Source organism: Octopus sinensis, linkage group LG30 (genome assembly GCF_006345805.1).
Source record: "Octopus sinensis linkage group LG30, ASM634580v1, whole genome shotgun sequence".
Lineage (NCBI taxonomy): Eukaryota > Metazoa > Mollusca > Cephalopoda > Octopoda > Octopodidae > Octopus > Octopus sinensis.
In genome coordinates, this window is record NC_043026.1 from 12,895,002 (window position 1) to 12,913,679 (window position 18,678).

Consider the following 18,678-nt stretch of genomic DNA (forward strand, 5'->3'; position numbering starts at 1 on the left):
GTTGTCAAGCAATGCTAGGGGGACAAACACACACGCACACATATATATATATATATACGACGGGCTTCTTTCAGTTTCCGTCTACCAAATCCACTCACAAGGCATTGATCGGCCTGGGGCTATAGCAGAAGACACTTGCCCAAGATGCCACGCAGTGGGACTGAACCCGGAACCATGTGGTTGGTTAGCAAGCTACTTACCAGACAGCCACTCCTACACCTAGTTAATTATATTTATGTCTGTTTGTGTGCGTATTAATATCTGTATTTCTTTATTGGTGTTATAAACCCAAACTCGAATATCAAAGTTTAAAAGGTTTTAATCGACTGAAAATACAGCAATATACAACACAAAGAAAGATTGCTAAATTGTAAGCAAAACCAAACTTTACATTCCTTCACACTCGCCGTCTCTCACCAAACTGGATGTGCTCTAACGACGTATTCAGCTTTTTATCTCAGATACTAAACGAACCCACAGCCTAGAGAAACACAAAGAAGAGCAGCTTTGTTCATCTAACTGCTTCATCAGAAGCAAATTGAAACAGGGGAATTGTGGCCGTTGCCAGCCTCGCCTGGCCTCCGTGCTGGTGGCACGTAAAAAGCACCATCTGGTCGTGGCCGTTTGCCAGCTTCCCCTGGCACCTGTGCAGGTGGCACTTAAAGAGCACCCACTACACTCTCGGAGTGGTTGGCGTTAGGAAGGGCATCCAGCTGTAGAAACACTGCTAGATCAGACTGGAGCCTGGTGCAGCCTCCTGGCTTCCCAGACCCCAGTTGAACCGTCCAACCCATGCTAGCATGGAGAACGGACGTTAAACGATGATGATGATGATGAATAAGAAGCAAGCTGAAATAAACAAGCAAACAGAGATCAAAGCCCAGCATCAACAAAGACCTTGGATGCAATTAATAAACGAGAAGCAATCAAACATACATATTTAGGTACATATAAAAACCAAGTCAGCAAGTTTCAGTGTTGAAGACATATTTATTTAACCACGTCACCTCCACACGATTTCACAATCTTCTTCATGGAGTATATATTTTCAGTATGCAAGAAATTGTGTTCGTGTTTCTATTAATATTTCTGCTCAGCATTATCCAATACAATCGTATATTCATAGATTAATGGAAACTAAAAGGAAGCTTGTTCGTCAGATCACTGGAATATCTCTAGACTTACTCTTTTGTTCAATGTGTATGTATGTGTGTAAAAATATGTAGAAACAAATATGCATGCTTGTATGTACACACACAACGAAAAGGGGGTTTCTGTTGATCCGGTCAACAGAACAGCTCCCTTTTGAAATTAACGTGTAAGAGGCTGAGTACACCACAGGCAGGTACAGGGATGGCTTAACATGTTGACTACAGGGATGTACAAACGCTCTTTCACAAAAACCCAGTTACTCTAAAGAAGGTTATCTTCAGTCTTTGTATATGGTTATACAAATTATTTCATCAATAAAATTTTAAGAAACAGCCAGTGTCCAGGTAAACTATGTGTATCCCAGGTAAGTGGTTACGAAAAGGGTTGGCATCAGTAACAATACCTCAAACAGGAACCCTGATGATTATGAATGTTGCCAAGGGCTCATTGGTTACTGTCAAGTCCACAAGGACAATCTATGATTAAGCAGGAAAAAGGGTTTCAAAATGTTGGTTGCTGTGTGATGTAAAGAAATAAGGGAGTCACATATTTGTATGGATAGATATGTGTTTAGTTAATTGACCTTTCTGAGAGAATGATTTACCACAGAAATCACAGCAAAATGGTTTCTCTCCCGTATGAATACGTTTGTGAGAAGTTAAATTACAGTTTGCAGAGAATGATCTGCCACAGATATCACACTGAAATGGCTTCTCTCCTGTATGAATACAATTGTGAATAATGAAGTTGCTTCCATCAGAAAATGATTTGCCACAAATATCACAGTGATATAGCTTCTCCCCTGTATGACTGCGTTTGTGTTTAGTTAAATTACCACTTGAAGAGAATGATTTACCACAGATATCACAATGATATGGTAATTCTCCTGTATGAGTACGTTTGTGCATAGTTAAATTACAGCCTTGAGAGAATGATTTACCACAGATATCACAGTGAAATGGCCTCTCTCCTGTGTGAGTACGTTTGTGAGTAATTAAGGTATTGTTATCAAGTGATGTTTTACCACAGATATCACAGTGATATGGTTTCTCTCCTAGGTGAATACACCTGTAATTAGTTAAATTACAGCTTGTAGAGAATGATTCACCAGAGATATTACAGTGAAATGTTATTTCTCCTGTGTAAGTTTTTGAGTAATTAAGGCACTTCAATCAAAACATTGATTTACCATAAATATCACAGTGAAATGGTCTCCCTCTCGTATGAATACAGTTAATTCGCAACTTCTTGAGAACGATTTTCCACAAATGGTACACTCGTATGGTTTCTATCCAGTATGAATCTGTTTGTAATTGATGAAGGTATTTCTCTCAGAGAATGATTTACCACAAATATCAGACATATGGGTTCTCTCCTCTATGACAGCACGTGTGTTTAGCTAAGCCACTGCATGCAGTGAATGATTTACCACAGACATCACAGTGATATGGTTTCTCCCCTGTATGACTGCGTTTGTGTGTAGTTAATACAATATTTTGAGAGAATGATTTACCACAGACATCACAATGATATGGCTTCTCCCCTGTATGACTGCGTTTGTGTAGAGTTAAAGTACCATTTGCAGAGAAGGATTTACCACAAATATCACAGTGAAATGGTTTCTCTCCTGTATGAACACGTCTGTGTTTGGTTAAATTACTGCTTGTAATGAATGATTTACCACAGATTTCACAGCCAAATGGTTTCTCTCCTGTATGAGTTCGTCTGTGTTTGGTTAAATTACTGCTTGAAGAGAATAATTTACCACAGATATTACAGTGAAATGGCTTGACCCCTGTATGACTTCGTTTGTGCTTAGCTAAATTACCGCTTGCAGAAAAGGATTTGCCACAGATATCACACTGATATGGCATGTTTCCTGAATGAATACGTTCGTGTCTAGTTCTGTCACTATTTATAGAAAATGATTTACCACAGATATCACAATGGAACGGTTTCTCTCCTGTATGAAAACGTTTGTGTGTAGATAAGTTAGCACTTTGAGAGAATGATTTACCACAAATATTACAGGGAAATGGCTTCTCCCCTGTATGGACGCGTTTGTGCTGAGTTAAGGTACTGTTTGCAGAGAATGATTTACCACAGACATCACAATGAAATGGCTTCTCTCCTGTATGAATATGCTTGTGTTTAGTTAAGTTGCCACTTGCAGAGAATGATTTACCACAAATTTCACAGTGAAATGGCTTCTCTCCTGTATGAGTATGTTTGTGTTTAGTTAAGTCGCCACTTGCAGAGAATGGTCTGCCACAGATATTACAGTGGAACGGTGTGTTTCCCGAATGAATACGTTCATGTTGAGTTCTACTACTATTTCTAGAGAATGCTTTACCGCAGATTTCACAGTGAAATGGTCTTTCACCTGTATGAACACGTTTATGTTTAGTTACGTGATTGTTTTGAGAGAATGATTTACCACAGATATCACACTGAAATGGCTTCTCCCCTGTATGAATACGATTGTGTTTTGTTAATGCAATATTTTGAGAGAATGATTTACCACAGACATCACAATGATATGGCTTCTCCCCTGTATGACTGCGTTTGTGTTTAGTTAAAGTACCATTTGCAGAGAAGGATTTACCACAAATATCACAGTGAAATGGTTTCTCTCCTGTATGAACACGTTTGTGTTTAGTTAATACAATATTTTGAGAGAATGATTTACCACAGATATCACAATGATATGGCTTCTCTCCTGTATGAATACGCTTGTGATTAGTTAAATTACCATTTTCAGAGAATGATTTGCCACAGATATCACAGTGAAATGGTTTTTCTCCTGTATGAATACACTTGTGTTTAGTTAAGTCCAATCTCTGAGAGATTGCTTTACCACAGATATCACAATGATATAATGATTTTCCCATATTGTTCGACATCTTTTAGATGGATGAAAATAGACCCAATCCTTGGCCTTTCTCACCAAATTAAAGTTTTACTCCTATCTTTATCCTTCTTTTTATAGCTTATTCCTTACAAATATTTCCACTGCAAACTTCACTGATATCTAAAGATGCTATAAATTTAGAAAGTCATCAAAGAGTAACGAGAATGCAAAGCATCAGCTAATGAAATAGAAAAATGTTGCTATTAATCTCAGTTCTGAGCAAACATTTCATAGAATTTCTACCAAAGATTTATAGAAATAGGCTTAGATGCGTTCTGTGTAAACTTTTCCTCAAGACTTTAAAAGATGAAAAATGTTGAAGATGTATTCATTATAAAAGAAAATTTCTTTGATGCCAATGTCATCCGTAAATCTGAAATAATAAAGAAACAGAATTAGATAGAGAGGAAAGATCAAAAGAGAAATGTTACAATATTTCTTTATTAATTAACAAATGACATCATATAACATTGGGTGTAATCTACATATTTGTAAACTATAGCTACACCTTCAAATTGTGTGAAGAGCTGATCTCTAACTATGGAGGGGATCTGTGGGATAGGTATATATATATATTTGTACATATTCTAAAATTGGAATGACATACAGAAGATTAGCATGGCCCCCTGCACAAGGATGACATGCAAATTCGCGAAGAGCTCCATATTTTTTCACAGGCGGTGCCCCAGCATGGCCGCAGCCTTAAGGCTGGATCATATAAAAGAGTAAGGGAGATTTGGCTGTTGTTTCTAGCACATCATAACACTACCCTCCTCTTTTACTTCTAACTTTCGCATATATTTATTAAATCTTTTCGGTTTGAACGGCAGTTTTTTTAAATAATTTCCACGGCGCAGGAGTGGCTGTGTGGTAAGTAGCTTGCCTACCAACCACATGGTTCCGGGTTCAGTCCCACTGCGTGGCATCTTGGGCTAGTGTCTTCTGCTATAGCCCCGGGCCGACCAATGCTTTGTGAGTGGATTTGGTAGACGGAAACTGAAAGAAGCCTGTCGTATATATGTATATATATATATGTATGTTTGTGTGTCTGTGTTTGTCCCCCTAGCATTGCTTGACAACCGATGCTGGTGTGTTTACGTCCCCGTCACTAAGCGGTTCGGCAAAAGAGACCGATAGAATAAGTACTGGGCTTACAAAAGAATAAGTCCCGGGGTCGAGTTGCTCGACTAAAGGCGGTGCTCCAGCATGGCCGCAGTCAAATGACTGAAACAAGTAAAAGAGTAAAAGGGTAAAAGAGTAACTAAACACTTTTAAACTTCGTATACTGGTAGAATATGTTTATAAAACATCTTCTTCTCTTGGCTTTATTGAGAAAATTCTATAGTTTGTAAGATATTTGTTGTTGTTTTTTCTTCAATTTCAACCAATCACTGACGTCTATTGAGGTAAAAAAAAAAAAACACTCTCCAAGAGTCCTTATCATTTATAAACTATCTTGCCTCTCTCACACCAACACCTCAAACTCCTTGGCTAAAGAAAGTTATGACCAAAGATATTATTGTAAATTTCTAAAAGCCACTGTGTATATCAGTGCTTTTCAAACTTTTTGCTGGAGGGGAACCCCAAGGAAACATTCCACTGGCTCGAGGAACCCCTGTGCAATAATTTAATAGTCTTATGCACACATATCTGCACAGGAGAATTAAAAATTACTGCCGATTTTAGCAGTTTTGTAACTTCTTGCGGAACCCCTGGACTGTACTGGCGGAACCCTGGTTGAAAACCACTGGTGTATATAGATAAACAAGACTTGCTTGGAGACTTGCATTCGGTACGATATGTTTATTTTGGTAGTTTTGACTTTAAGAGTCCCTCCTAGCGTGGGGCATTTATGTGTAATAATGCCCTCTATATAATATATATATATATATTTGCATTCGGTACGATATGTTTATTTAGGTAGTTTGACTTTAAGAGTCCCTCCTAGCGTGCTGCATTTATGTGTAATAATGCCCTCTATATAATATATATAAATATATATATTTGCATTCGGTACGATATGTTTATTTTGGTAGTTTTGACTTTAAGAGTCCCTCCTAGCGTGGGGCATTTATGTGTAACACTGCCCTCTATATAATACAAATAAATAAATCCAAGTGGAAAAAATTTACAGATTTTTTTCTCTTATGAAGATTTTATCCTATTTCTAAATTATAGATAAACATGTATGTATATCTTACCTGTTATACAAATCAGTATTTAGTGCGAAAATAGATTTGATTTCACCAAATCTCTGTCAAGAGAAGCAAGACACATCGATGCTGTTCTCGGCATCCAAAAGGTTTGCAGCGGAAATGGAAGCACTTAGCATCAAGGGACAAAACTACCGTCTCCGCTCTCTAGTAATGTCTAATTTAATCAACTTCATCACCTGCTAATTGTCTAATTTAATCTGTTTTAATCTAACTTAATCTATTTTAATCTAATTTAATCGTTTGCACGCCTAAACTGAGGTAAAGTGAGTAATGATTAATATAAGTACGGTCTTCTCTTTAACTGCGTGGAATGTGAATATATCTGTTTCTTTATTGCCCTCAAAGGGGCTAAACACAGAGGGAGCAAACAAGGACACACAAAGGGATTGAGTCGATTATATCGACCCCAGTGCGCAACTGGTACTTAATTTATCGACCCCGAAAGGATGAAAGGCAAAGTCGACCTCGGCGGAATTTGAACTCTGAACGTAACGGCAGACGAAATACCTATTTCTTTGCTACCCACAAGGGGCTAAACACAGAGAGAACAGACAAAGGGATTAAATCGATCACATCGACCCCAGTGCGCAACTGGTACTTAATTTATCGACCCCGAAAGGATGAAAGGCAAAGTCGACCTCGGCGGAATTTGAACTCTGAACGTAACGGCAGACGAAATACCTATTTCTTTACTACCCACAAGGGGCTAAACACAGACGGGACAAACAAGGACAGACACACGGATTAAATCGATTACATCGACCCCAGTGCGTAACTGGTACTTAATTTATCGACCCTGAAAGGACGAAAGGCAAAGTCGACCTCGGCGGAATTTGAACTCTGAACGTAACGACAGACGAAATACCTATTTCTTTACTACCCACAAGGGGCCAAACACAGACGGGACAAACAAGGACAGACAAAACGGATTAAGTCGATTACATCGACTTCTTCGACTGCATGAGGAAATTAAATTTTCAACCTCGGCGGAATTTGAACTTTGAACGTAAAGGCAGACGAAATACAGCTACGCATTTCGCCCGGCGCGCTAACGATTCTGCCAGCTCGCCGCCTTTGAATCTGTGAATATATCGTAAAGAGGGACCTACTTCAGATCGCGAAGAGGTTGTGGAGAATATTTTACGTTGATTTCTGTATTTATTTAGTCGAGTTTCCTTAATTTCATATCGTACCATTTTCACCAGATTTAGTTTTCGTTTGACCAAAATACTAAAAGTTTTTATGCATCTCACTTTTTCTGCCAATCCTCTACCATAACCAAATTTGGTCGGTACTACTTAAGAAGAGTGGTCCCGGTGCGCGCACTCACGTACTCACGCATCCGGGCTAGCTAGTCGTGACTGGTCGATCCTTACTTTGTGTTTTTGTGTTTTATTTACTTTGCTAGGTAGTCGTTGTAGGATCGACTGGTCACGACTAGGCTACGCGAGTGCGCGCACCGGGACCACTCTTTTTAAGTAGTATCAACTTGGTCTCCTAGAACCCCCTGGGATTTGAGAGTGTCTGATTCTCCTGTGTCCTGAGTGATTATTGTTCCTGCACATTTGCCACATACAAAGACGGCCTCATCTCTTACTCTGCATGTAATTCCACTGTACCTCTTATATGTCCATAGCTTACACTAGGTGTAGTGAATAGAATTACTTACAATTCCGTTTTTTTCATAACGAGCATGGCCGTTTTACCTGACGGAAACTCTTTACTCTTTTGCTTCTTTCAGTCATTTGACTGCGGCCATGCTGGAGCACCGCCTTCAGTCGAGCAAATCGACCCAGGGACTTATTCTTTTGTAAGCCCAGTACTTATTCTATCGGTCTCCTTTTGCCGAACCGCTAAGTAACGGGGACATAAACACGCCAGCATCGGTTGTCGAGCAATGCTTGGGGGGACAAACACAGACACACACGCATATATATACACATATATACGACGGGCTTCTTTCAGTTTCCGTCAACCAAATCCACTCACAAGGCTTTGGTCGGCCCGAGGCTATAGTAGAAGACACTTGCCCAAGGTGCCACGCAGTGAGACTGAACCCGGAACCATGTGGTTGGTAGACAAGCTACTTACCACACAGCCACTCCTGAGTCTTATCTGCTGTCTTTGCTAACAACAACATCACTAGGTTAACTTTAAGGTCCTTTGATTCCAGGTTTTGCTTCTGTGCCTGAAATTTCTTTCCCAGATATGAGGAACATTAATCACTTGGACATTCCTAACACAACCGTTTTTAACAATTTACGTACATTTAGAGAGACATGGAAGTGAGAAAGCTGTAGCGAAATATATGCCTGAATTGTGGTTGTGAGATTTGTAGGGAATACATTCTCTTTAGAACGTGAAATCTTCATACACAAAGAAATACAGAGGAAGGGAAAATTCTCATCTTGTCATTGACAAATATAGTCACACTAGAGAGAAACCCTTCCACTGTGCAAGATGTGTGACATGATTTTCTTTTCAATCTGTTCTTCTTAGCCATAAACAGTCATGCAGAAGACAGATGTTAGAATTATGAAACGCATAAATAGTCTATACAAAGACAAAATTGTTTTAACTTTCTACCATTCTATGGCGCAGGAGTGGCTGTGTGGTAAGTAGCTTGTTTACCAACCACACAGTTCCGGGTTCAGTCCCACTGTGTGGCACCTTGGGCAAGTGTCTTCTACTATAGCCTCGGGCCGACCAAAGCCTTGTGAGTGGATTGGGTAGAAGGAAACTGAAAGAAGCCCGTCGTATATATATGTACACTTGCGTCGGAAATTAATTAGCACTTCTCAAATTTCTACATTTTCTTACATTTTCTTAATTTAATTAACTTATTATCAGAAACGAACTCGTTTTTAATCAAAAATTTATTAAAACATATCCCAGCACACCACATAATTGTTATTAATCGTGAAATTTAGTCAATATCTTGTTGCTCCTCCTTTGGCAGCAATGACAGCTGCTACGCGGGTCGGCATGCTGTCTATGAGTGCCTGCAGGTACTGTGCAGGGATGGCCCTCCATGCAGCAAGAAGTGCCCCAAACAGCTTGTGTCGGTTCCTGTATTGCTGCACATTCAAATCCCTACCCAATCGACTCCAGAGGTTCTCAATAGGGTTCAGGTCAGGTGACTGGCCAGACCAGTCCATGACCGTCACCCCATGGTCCTTGGCGAAACTGGTTGTGAGCTTGGCTGTGTGGGAAGGCGCGTTGTCCTGCTGGAGCACGTACTCCTCGCCACCAAAGAGGTATCCCGTACTATCTCAACGTACTTTGCTGCGTTGATGTTGCCTTCGACGGCATAGAGCCGCCCAACACCACTGTAGCTGAACGCCCCTCACACCATCAGACCACCCCCACCATGCTTCATGGTGGGAGCAATGCAGTCTTTGTTGAAGCGCTCACCCCTGCGGTGTCACACATGGACAGGCTTGTCACTGACGAGACTGAATTGCGACTCGTCAGTGAACATCACTGTCCACTACTGCTGCACAGTCCATGTGTTGTGGGCTGTAAGGAGCGGCTTATGGGCGGCCCTACAGGATTTTAGACCAGCTTCCAGTAATCTGGTCTTGACGGTAGTTGTAGACAACTGCTTCCCTGTCATCTTTTGCATCTCCTCCGCCAGTTGCTGGCCCGTTGCCCTTCGGTTGTACAGTAACTTTTGGATCAGCATCCGGTCCTTCCGCTGGGTCGTCAGCCTCTTCCGTCCCCTACCCTTTTTGTCAGCTGCTGATCCGGTTTCCTCGTATTTCTTAAATTAGCACTGAATTGTGCGCCTGGCTACACCAAGTTTTCTGGCTATTGCAGCCTCCGACAGTTTCCCACGCCACGAGAGAGCCTCGTACCGTCTCTCCAAGGTCATGCGAGGTCTTGGGCCCATCTAGGAATGAACGATAAAAACCAGTTATTTTCATTAAAACTATTCATTTGAATAATGTTATGCTATAACAAAACTGCTATGAGTTATTATTCATTAAACAAAAAAGAAAGAAAGCAGAATTTCTCACCTTATTTGATGTATAACAGAAAGTTTTGTGAACCGGAAGTGACATCATCAAGCAGAGTGTAGGAGAATTTGTGAGGAAAAAAAATCTTGCAAATACACAAATCAATTAACCTACGAGCTGTTCAAAACGTCTTACGCGATGAGAAAACTTAGTACGGTGTGATTTCGGTCCTTGCGAGGCGCTACCTATATCTATTAAACAAAGGAAGATTTGTCTGCATCCGCACTCCAAGTTGTTGTTGCACTGCTATGTCAACATCATTAGGCTGTAGACTCTCAAACTGCTCTGCAAACAAAGTTACGTCATCGTTCTGCGCAACAGTGAACTCACAACAAAGCAATAGTTTGAGATATGGCCACTAGGTGACAGCAAATACCTTGAGTGAAGAGCAAATCAAGGGTGCTAATTAATTTCTGACGGTAGTGTATATAGACGTAGGAGTGGCTGTGTGGTAAGTAGCTTGCTTACCAACAGCAAATGAGGAGATCAAATTTTCCAGTAAGAAACTTCTTTACGACTATTTACCGTTCTAGGTTTAGTATAGTCCTTAAGAATGTTGGTTTTCTCTATTTGGCAGAGTTTGAGGAGCTGTCCACAAGGCTTTGACTTTTCATCATCATCATCATTTAACGTCCGCTTTCCATACTAGCATGGGTTGGATGGTTCAACTGGGGTCTGGGGAGCCTGAAGGCTGCACCAGGCCAGTCAGATCTGGCAGTGTTTCTACAGCTGGATGCCCTTCCTAACGCCAACCACTCCGAGAGTGTAGTGGGTGATTTTATGTGCCACCGACACAGGTGCCAGACGAGGCTGGCGAACGGCCATGCTCGGATGGTGCTTTTTTTGTGCCACCGACACAGGTGCCAGACGAGGCTGGCGGACGGCCACGCTCGGATGGTGTTTTTTAAGTGCCACCGACACAGGTGCCAGACGAGGCTGGCGGACGCCCACACTCGGATGGTGTTTTTTATGTGCCACCGACACAGGTGCCAGACGAGGCTGGCGAACGGCCACACTCGGATGGTGTTTTTTATGTGCCACCGACACATAAATGTATATATGTGTCGGTGGCACATATATACAAGCATACACACAATGTGAAGGTGTGACTGTAATTTATGAATATGTAGATTTCACCCAATGTTATATGATGTCATTTGTTAATTAATAAAGAAATGTTGTAACATTTCTCTTTTGATCTTTCCTCTCTATCTAATTCTGTTTCTTTATCATTTCAGATTTACGGATGACATTGGCATCAAAGAAATTTCCTTTTATAATGAATACATCTTCAACATTTTTCATCTTTTAAAGTCTTGAGGAAAAGTTTACACAGAACGCATCTAAGCCTATTTCTATAAATCTTTGGTAGAAATTCTATGAAATGTTTGCTCTGAACTGAGATTAATAGAAACATTTTTCTATTTCATTAGCTGATGCTTTGCATTCTCGTTACTCTTTGATGACTTTCTAAATTTATAGCATCTTTAGATATCAGTGAAGCTCACAGTTGATCACACTGAAAATATTTGTAAGGAATAAACTATAAAAAGAAGAAGAAGAAGGAGAAATACACAGGAAAAATTTAATGTGGTGAGAAACTTCAAGGTCTGGATCTATTTTCATTTGTCTAAGAGATGTCGGAAGGTATCCAAAAATCATATCCTTCTGATATTTGTGATAAATCATTCTCTCAGAGTAGTCACTTAAAGACACACAAACATATTCACACAGGAGAAAAACCATTTCACTGTGATATCTGTGGTAAATCATTCTCTCAAAGTGGTAGCTTAACTGCACACAAACGTATTCACACAGGAGAGAAACCATTTCACTGTGATATTTGTGGTAAATCATTCTCTCAAAGTATTCACTTAACTATACACACACGTACTCACACAGGAGAAATACCATTTCACTGTGATATTTGTGGTAAATCCTTCTCTGCAAATGGTAATTTAACTAAACACAAACGCAGTCATACAGGGGAGAAGCCATATCACTGTGATATTTGTGGCAAATCATTTTCCGATGGAAGCAACTTCATTATTCACAAACGTACTCATACGGGAGAGAAGCCATTTCAATGTGATATCTGTGGTAAATCATTCTCTGCAAGCAATTCGTTAACCAAACACAAACGCAGTCATACAGGAGAGAAGCCATTCCATTGTGATATCTGTGGTAAATCATTCTCCAAAAGTGGTTACTTACCAAGTCATATGTGTCTTCATACTGGAGAGAGGCCATATCACTGTGAAATCTGTGGTAAATCATTCTCTTTAAGTAGTTCCTTAGCAACGCACTTGCATATTCATACAGGAGAGAAGCCATATAATTGTGATATCTGTGGTAAATCATTCTCTACCAAGGGTAACTTTGCTACTCACAAACGTATTCATACAAGAGAGAGACCTTATCATTGTCATATCTGTGGTAAATCATTTTCTACTCGCAGTAACTTAATTAAACACAAACGTGTTCATACAGGAGAGAAGCCATATCACTGTGATATCTGTGATAAATCATACTCTGTGAGCAATAATTTAATTAAACACAAGCGCAGTCATACAGGAGAGAAGCCATATCACTGTGATATCTGTGGTAAAACATCACTTGATAACAGTACCTTAATTACTCACAAACGTACTCACACAGGAGAGAGGCCATTTCACTGTGATATCTGTGGTAAATCATTCTCTCAAGGCTGTAATTTAACTATGCACAAACGTACTCACACAGGAGAAATACCATATCACTGTGATATCTGTGGCAAATCATTCTCTTCAAGTGGTAATTTAACTAAACACAAACGCAGTCATACAGGGGAGAAGCCATATCACTGTGATATTTGTGGCAAATCATTTTCTGATGGAAGCAACTTCATTATTCACAATCGTATTCACACAGGAGAGAAGCCATTTCAGTGTGATATCTGTGGCAGATCATTCTCTGCAAACTGTAATTTAACTTCTCACAAACGTATTCATACGGGAGAGAAACCATTTTGCTGTGATTTCTGTGGTAAATCATTCTCTCAGAAAGGTCAATTAACTAAACACATATCTATCCATACAAATATGTGACTCCCTTATTTCTTTACATCACACAGCAACCAACATTTTGAAACCCTTTTTCCTGCTTAATCATAGATTGTCCTTGTGGACTTGACAGTAACCAATGAGCCCTTGGCAACAATCATAATCATCAGGGTTCCTATTTGAGGTATTGTTACTGATGCCAACCCTTTTCGTAACCACTTACCTGGGATACACATGGTTTACCTGGACTCTGGCTGTTTCTTAAAATTTTATCGAAGAAATAATTTGTATAACCATATACAAAGACTGAAGATAACCTCCTTTAGAGTAACTGGGTTTTTGTGAAAGAGCGTTTGTACATCTCTGTAGTCAACATGTTTAGCCATCCATGTACCTACCTGTGATGTACTCAGCCTCTTACACGTTAATTTCAAAGGGGAGCTGTTCTGTTGGCCGGATCAACAGAAACCCCCTTTTCGTTGTGTGTGTACGTACAAGCATGCATATTTGTTTCTACATATTTTTACACACATACATACACATTGAACAAAAGAGTAAGTCTAGAGAGATTCCAGTGATCTGACGAACAAGCTTCCTTTTAGTTTCCATTAATCTATGAATATACAATTGTATTGGATAATGCTGAGCAGAAATATTAATAGAAACACGAACACAATTTCTTGCATACTGAAAATATATACTCCATGAAGAAGATTGTGAAATCGTGTGGAGGTGACGTGGTTAAATAAATATGTCTTCAACACTGAAACTTGCTGACTTGGTTTTTATATGTACCTAAATATGTATGTTTGATTGCTTCTCGTTTATTAATTGCATCCAAGGTCTTTGTTGATGCTGGGCTTTGATCTTTGTTTGCTTGTTTATTTCAGCTTGCTTCTTATTCCTCTGTGTCAATTTGCTTCTGATGAAGCAATTAGATGAACAAAGCTGCTCTTCTTTGTGTTTCTCTAGGCTGTGGGTTCATTTAGTATCTCAGATATAAAGTTGAATACATCGTTAGAGCACATCCAACCCTACGCTTAATAAATCTTTCTGGTTTTGTGTCGAGATATTGAAAAGCTGTGGGCCCTGGAAACCCTAAACCGTTGCAGTATTGGATTCTTACCCAAGATGGAAAGTCCAAGGTGTTTGGTACGATGTAGTGGCGTTCAGTCCAGGTGTTACTATAGGTTTCATTACCAAATTTAGGGGTTGACCCTCCTGAATCTTCCCTACATTCAGACATACATTCGAAATATATTCATATATCTATATATATATGGATATACAGATCCACAGGGGAATGAGAGGAGGGAGAAACGCAAGCATAAGAGAGAGAGGTTAATGTATTTACCTAATTTTATAATAAGAAGTTCCAGGACTTGCTTTATACCAATGTGACAATAAAAACTAGAACATCTCTAGACAATGGCCAACGAGGAAGGATCAATAGCAACCTTGTGAAGACTATAAATCTAGCATTCAGTTCGCTACAACTAGACATGGGACAATGTCCGACAGGCCTTCCCGTGGCACTATCAGCCATGAAAGGACTCCCTTCTGTACAGCTACCAACAAGACCCGTCATGAGTGTATGTTAAAATTTACAAGGTCATACACAGTGGGGACCATTCTAGCTGAATTCCTCCAGAATACTAAAGTACAATACTGCATCATCATATCTCAGAGATAAGGGGGATCCACTTGTAGAAAACGTTAAATTGTTGCAGATGGTTTCTCCCCGCTTTGCAAGCATACAATTTGGTAACAGACGAATAGATACAGTGTCAACACACAGTCTTGCTGCAGCAGGACAATCTTTCAATCAAGGAGGATCTTTTCGCTTTGACCGGCAGATTTTTTAAATAATTTCTTTGTAACTAAAAAATTTTAAACTTCGTATACTGGTAGAATGTGTTTATAAAACATCTTTTTCTCTTGGCTTTATTGAGAAAATTCTATAGTTTGTAAGATATTTGTTGTTTTTTTCTGCAATAGCAACCAATCAATGACGTCTATTGAGGTGAAAACATTCTGTGCCGTATAAATATGTCCCAGTATACGAAGTTTAAAATTTTTTAGTTACGTGAAAATTATTTTAAAAAACTGCCGTTCAAACAGAAAAGACCCCAAAATACTATTATCTTTCATTTTCTTTTTTTTTTTCAATCTTTTATTTTTATACTTTTTTGCTTTACTTTACTAGAGAGCGGAGACTATGGTTGTGTCCCTTGGGTCTCTTTACTTCCGTTTCCGTTGCAAGAACTACAGAAACGTGTTTTGTATCTTTTGATGGAAATTTGGTAAAATCGAATCTGTTTTCGCACTAAATATTAATTTGTATATTATAACAGGTAAGATATAGAGGTGGAGGTAAAAGAATACGCACATCACCCGTTTTCGGCGTAACCTTTGACCTTCGCCAGATATATTCTCTTTCACTCTTTTACTTGTTTCAGTCATTTGACTGTGGCCATGCTGGAGCACCGCCTTTAGTCGAGCAAATCGACCCCGGGACTTATTCTTTTGTAAGCCCAGTACTTATTCCATCGGTCTCTTTCGCCGAATCGCTAAGTAACGGGGACATAAACACACCAGCATCGGTTGTCAAGCAATGCTAGGGGAACAAACACAGACACACACACCTATATATATATATATACGACAGGCTTCTTTCAGTTTCCGTCTACCAAATCCACTTACAAGGCATTGGTCGGCCCGAGGCTATAGTAGAAGACTCTTGCCCAAGGTGCCACGCAGTGGGACTGAACCCGGAACCATGTGGTTGGTAAGCAAGCTACTTACCACACAGCCACTCCTGCATACATATATATATATATATATATATATATATATATATATATTTATCTATATCTATTATATACACAGTAGCGGATCTCTTATCCGGCTTCTAGAAATCCCGGAATACTCGGCAGTAATATGTATTATACACGTGCAATTTCATCATTTCTTTAGTCGTAACCGACAGGAAAAATCCGAATAGCAGGAGACTCAACCAGAATATATTCTGGTATGGAGTTCCCTTTTTTGCGCCTCCCCACTCTATACCTTTCAAATATTCCCCCTCAGTACTTTTTTTTATTTGACATAACTAGAGACCTGTACCCGCCCCCGGGTTTGTTGCCTCATAATTTCCAGAAAAATGGATACTTTTTAACGAAATTTCCAACAAATAACGCTTAGATTGTGTGGATTCAGAGTATATACTCTCTTTTCCTTGTTTTCAGTCATGTGACTGTGGCCATGCTGGAGCACCGCCTTTAGCCGAGCAAATCGACCCCAGGACTTATTTCTTTGTAAGCCTAGTACTTATTCTGTCGGTCTCTTTTGCCGAACTGCTAAGTTACAGGGACGTAAACACACGAGCATCGGTTGTCAAGCCTTGTTGGGGGGGGGGTCAAACACAACACACAAACATATAGCTGGTAGAAACGTTAGCACGTCGGGCGAAATTCGTAGCCGTATTTCGTCTGTCGTTACGTTCCGAGTTCAAATTCCGCCGAGGTCGACTTTGCCTTTCATCCTTTCGGGGTCGATAAATTAAGTACCAGTTACGCACTGGGGTCGATGTAGTCGACTTAATCCCTTTGTCTGTCCTTGTTTGTCCCCTCTGTGTTTAGCCCCTTGTGGGTAGTAAAGAAATATATATATATATATATATATATACATATATACGACGAGCTTCTTTTAGTTTCCGTCTACCAAATCCACTCACAAGGCTTTGGTCGGCCCGAGGCTATAACAGAAGACACTTGCCCAAGGTGCCACGCAGTGGGACTGAACCTGGAACCATGTGGTTGGTAAGCAAGCTACTTACCACACAGCCACTCCTACGCCTATATAGGGATTTATAGGAAAGAATTTAAAAACTTTTTTCATAATATGATCTCCCCCCTACCCGTTATTTTGAACATTTCCATTTTGATCTCTCCTCTCTATCTAAATACTGTTTCTTTATTATTTCAGATTTACAGATGACATTGGCACCAAACGACTTCTTTACATTGGAGACATCTGGAATATTTATCAGTTTTTTAAAAAACTAAAGGAAAACTTTTTAGAGAACAGACATAATAACCCAACTGCTATAAATCTGGGATTGAATTACTGTGAAATATTTGCCCTGAGTGAAGATTCATAGCAACATTTGCCCATCTCGTTATCTGGGGCTTTTGCATTCTAATTGAACTTGTATATCTTTGCAAAGGTTTTGACAGCATCTTTAGATATCAGTGAAGATCAAGGTTGATACCAGTGAGAAAAGAAAGATAAGGAAAACTTTAATACTGTGGGAAACTTCAATGATTGGGTCTAAAGGAATGTCGGATGAAGCAGAAAAGTCATTATATCATTGTGACACTTGTGATAAATCATTCTCTGAAAAATGTAACTTAAATATTCACAAATGTATACATACCAGGGAAAAGCCCTTTCATTGCAATATCTGTGGTAAATCATACTCACAAAAAATTCACCTAACTACTCACAAACGTATTCATACAGGAGAGAAACCATATCACTGTGATATCTGTGGTAAATCATTCTCTCGAAATGATAGTTTAAAATATCACAAGCGTACCCATACAGGAGAGAAGCCATATCACTGTGATATCTGCGGTAAATCATTCTCTGTAAACTGTGCCTTAACATCTCACAGACGTATTCATACTGGAGAGAAACCATTTCACTGTGATTTCTGTGGTAAATCATTCTCTGTTAAATTTTCCTTAACATCTCACAGACGTATTCATACAGGAGAGAAGCCATATCAGTGTGATTTCTGTGGTACCTCATTCTCTGATGGCAGTCACTTAAGTAGACACAAACGTATTCACACAGGAGAGAAATCATATCACTGTGACATTTGTGGTAAATCATTCACTCAAATTGATTACTTAACTATGCACAAACGTACTCATACAGGAGTGAAACCATATGACTGTGCTATCTGTGGTAAATCATTCTCTGTTAAATTTTCCTTAACATCTCACAGACGTATTCATACTGGAGAGAAACCATATCACTGTGATGTCTGTGGTAAATCATTCTCTGTAAACTGTGCCTTAACATCTCACAGACGTATTCATACTGGAGAGAAACCATTTCACTGTGATGTCTGTGGTAAATCATTCTCTGTAAACTGTGCCTTAACATCTCACAGACGTATTCATACAGGAGAGAAACCATATCACTGTGATGTCTGTGGTAAATCATTCTCTGTCAGTTGTGCCTTAACAACTCATAAACGTGTCCATACAGGAGAGAAACCATTTCACTGTGATATGTGTGGTCAGTCATTCGCTCAAAAAGGTCACTTA

The 18,678-nt window shown here is 39.5% G+C and overlaps 3 protein-coding genes and 1 non-coding gene across 4 annotated transcripts in view; 2 read left to right on the forward strand and 2 right to left on the reverse strand.

Annotated features, from left to right (window-relative positions):
- LOC115226589 (zinc finger protein OZF-like) overlaps positions 1–18,678 on the reverse strand; it is a 414,387-nt gene that overhangs the window by 231,549 nt on the left and 164,160 nt on the right. The gene's annotated exons all lie outside the window — the stretch shown is intronic.
- LOC115226645 (zinc finger protein 845-like) overlaps positions 1–18,678 on the forward strand; it is a 364,992-nt gene that overhangs the window by 175,253 nt on the left and 171,061 nt on the right. The gene's annotated exons all lie outside the window — the stretch shown is intronic.
- The window catches only part of LOC115226533 (zinc finger protein 721-like), a 72,363-nt gene that overhangs the window by 35,937 nt on the left and 17,748 nt on the right, over positions 1–18,678 (reverse strand). The window contains exons 4-5 of the mRNA XM_036515039.1: positions 3,740–3,787; positions 2,623–3,487 (exon numbers count right to left, since the gene is read on the reverse strand). Coding sequence (XP_036370932.1) covers positions 2,623–3,487; positions 3,740–3,787 — 913 coding nt within the window. The remainder of the gene's footprint in view (positions 1–2,622; positions 3,488–3,739; positions 3,788–18,678) is intronic.
- Positions 4,626–4,734, forward strand: LOC115226823. The gene has a single exon (XR_003883035.1). It is a non-coding gene; the product is annotated as a U6 spliceosomal RNA (small nuclear RNA).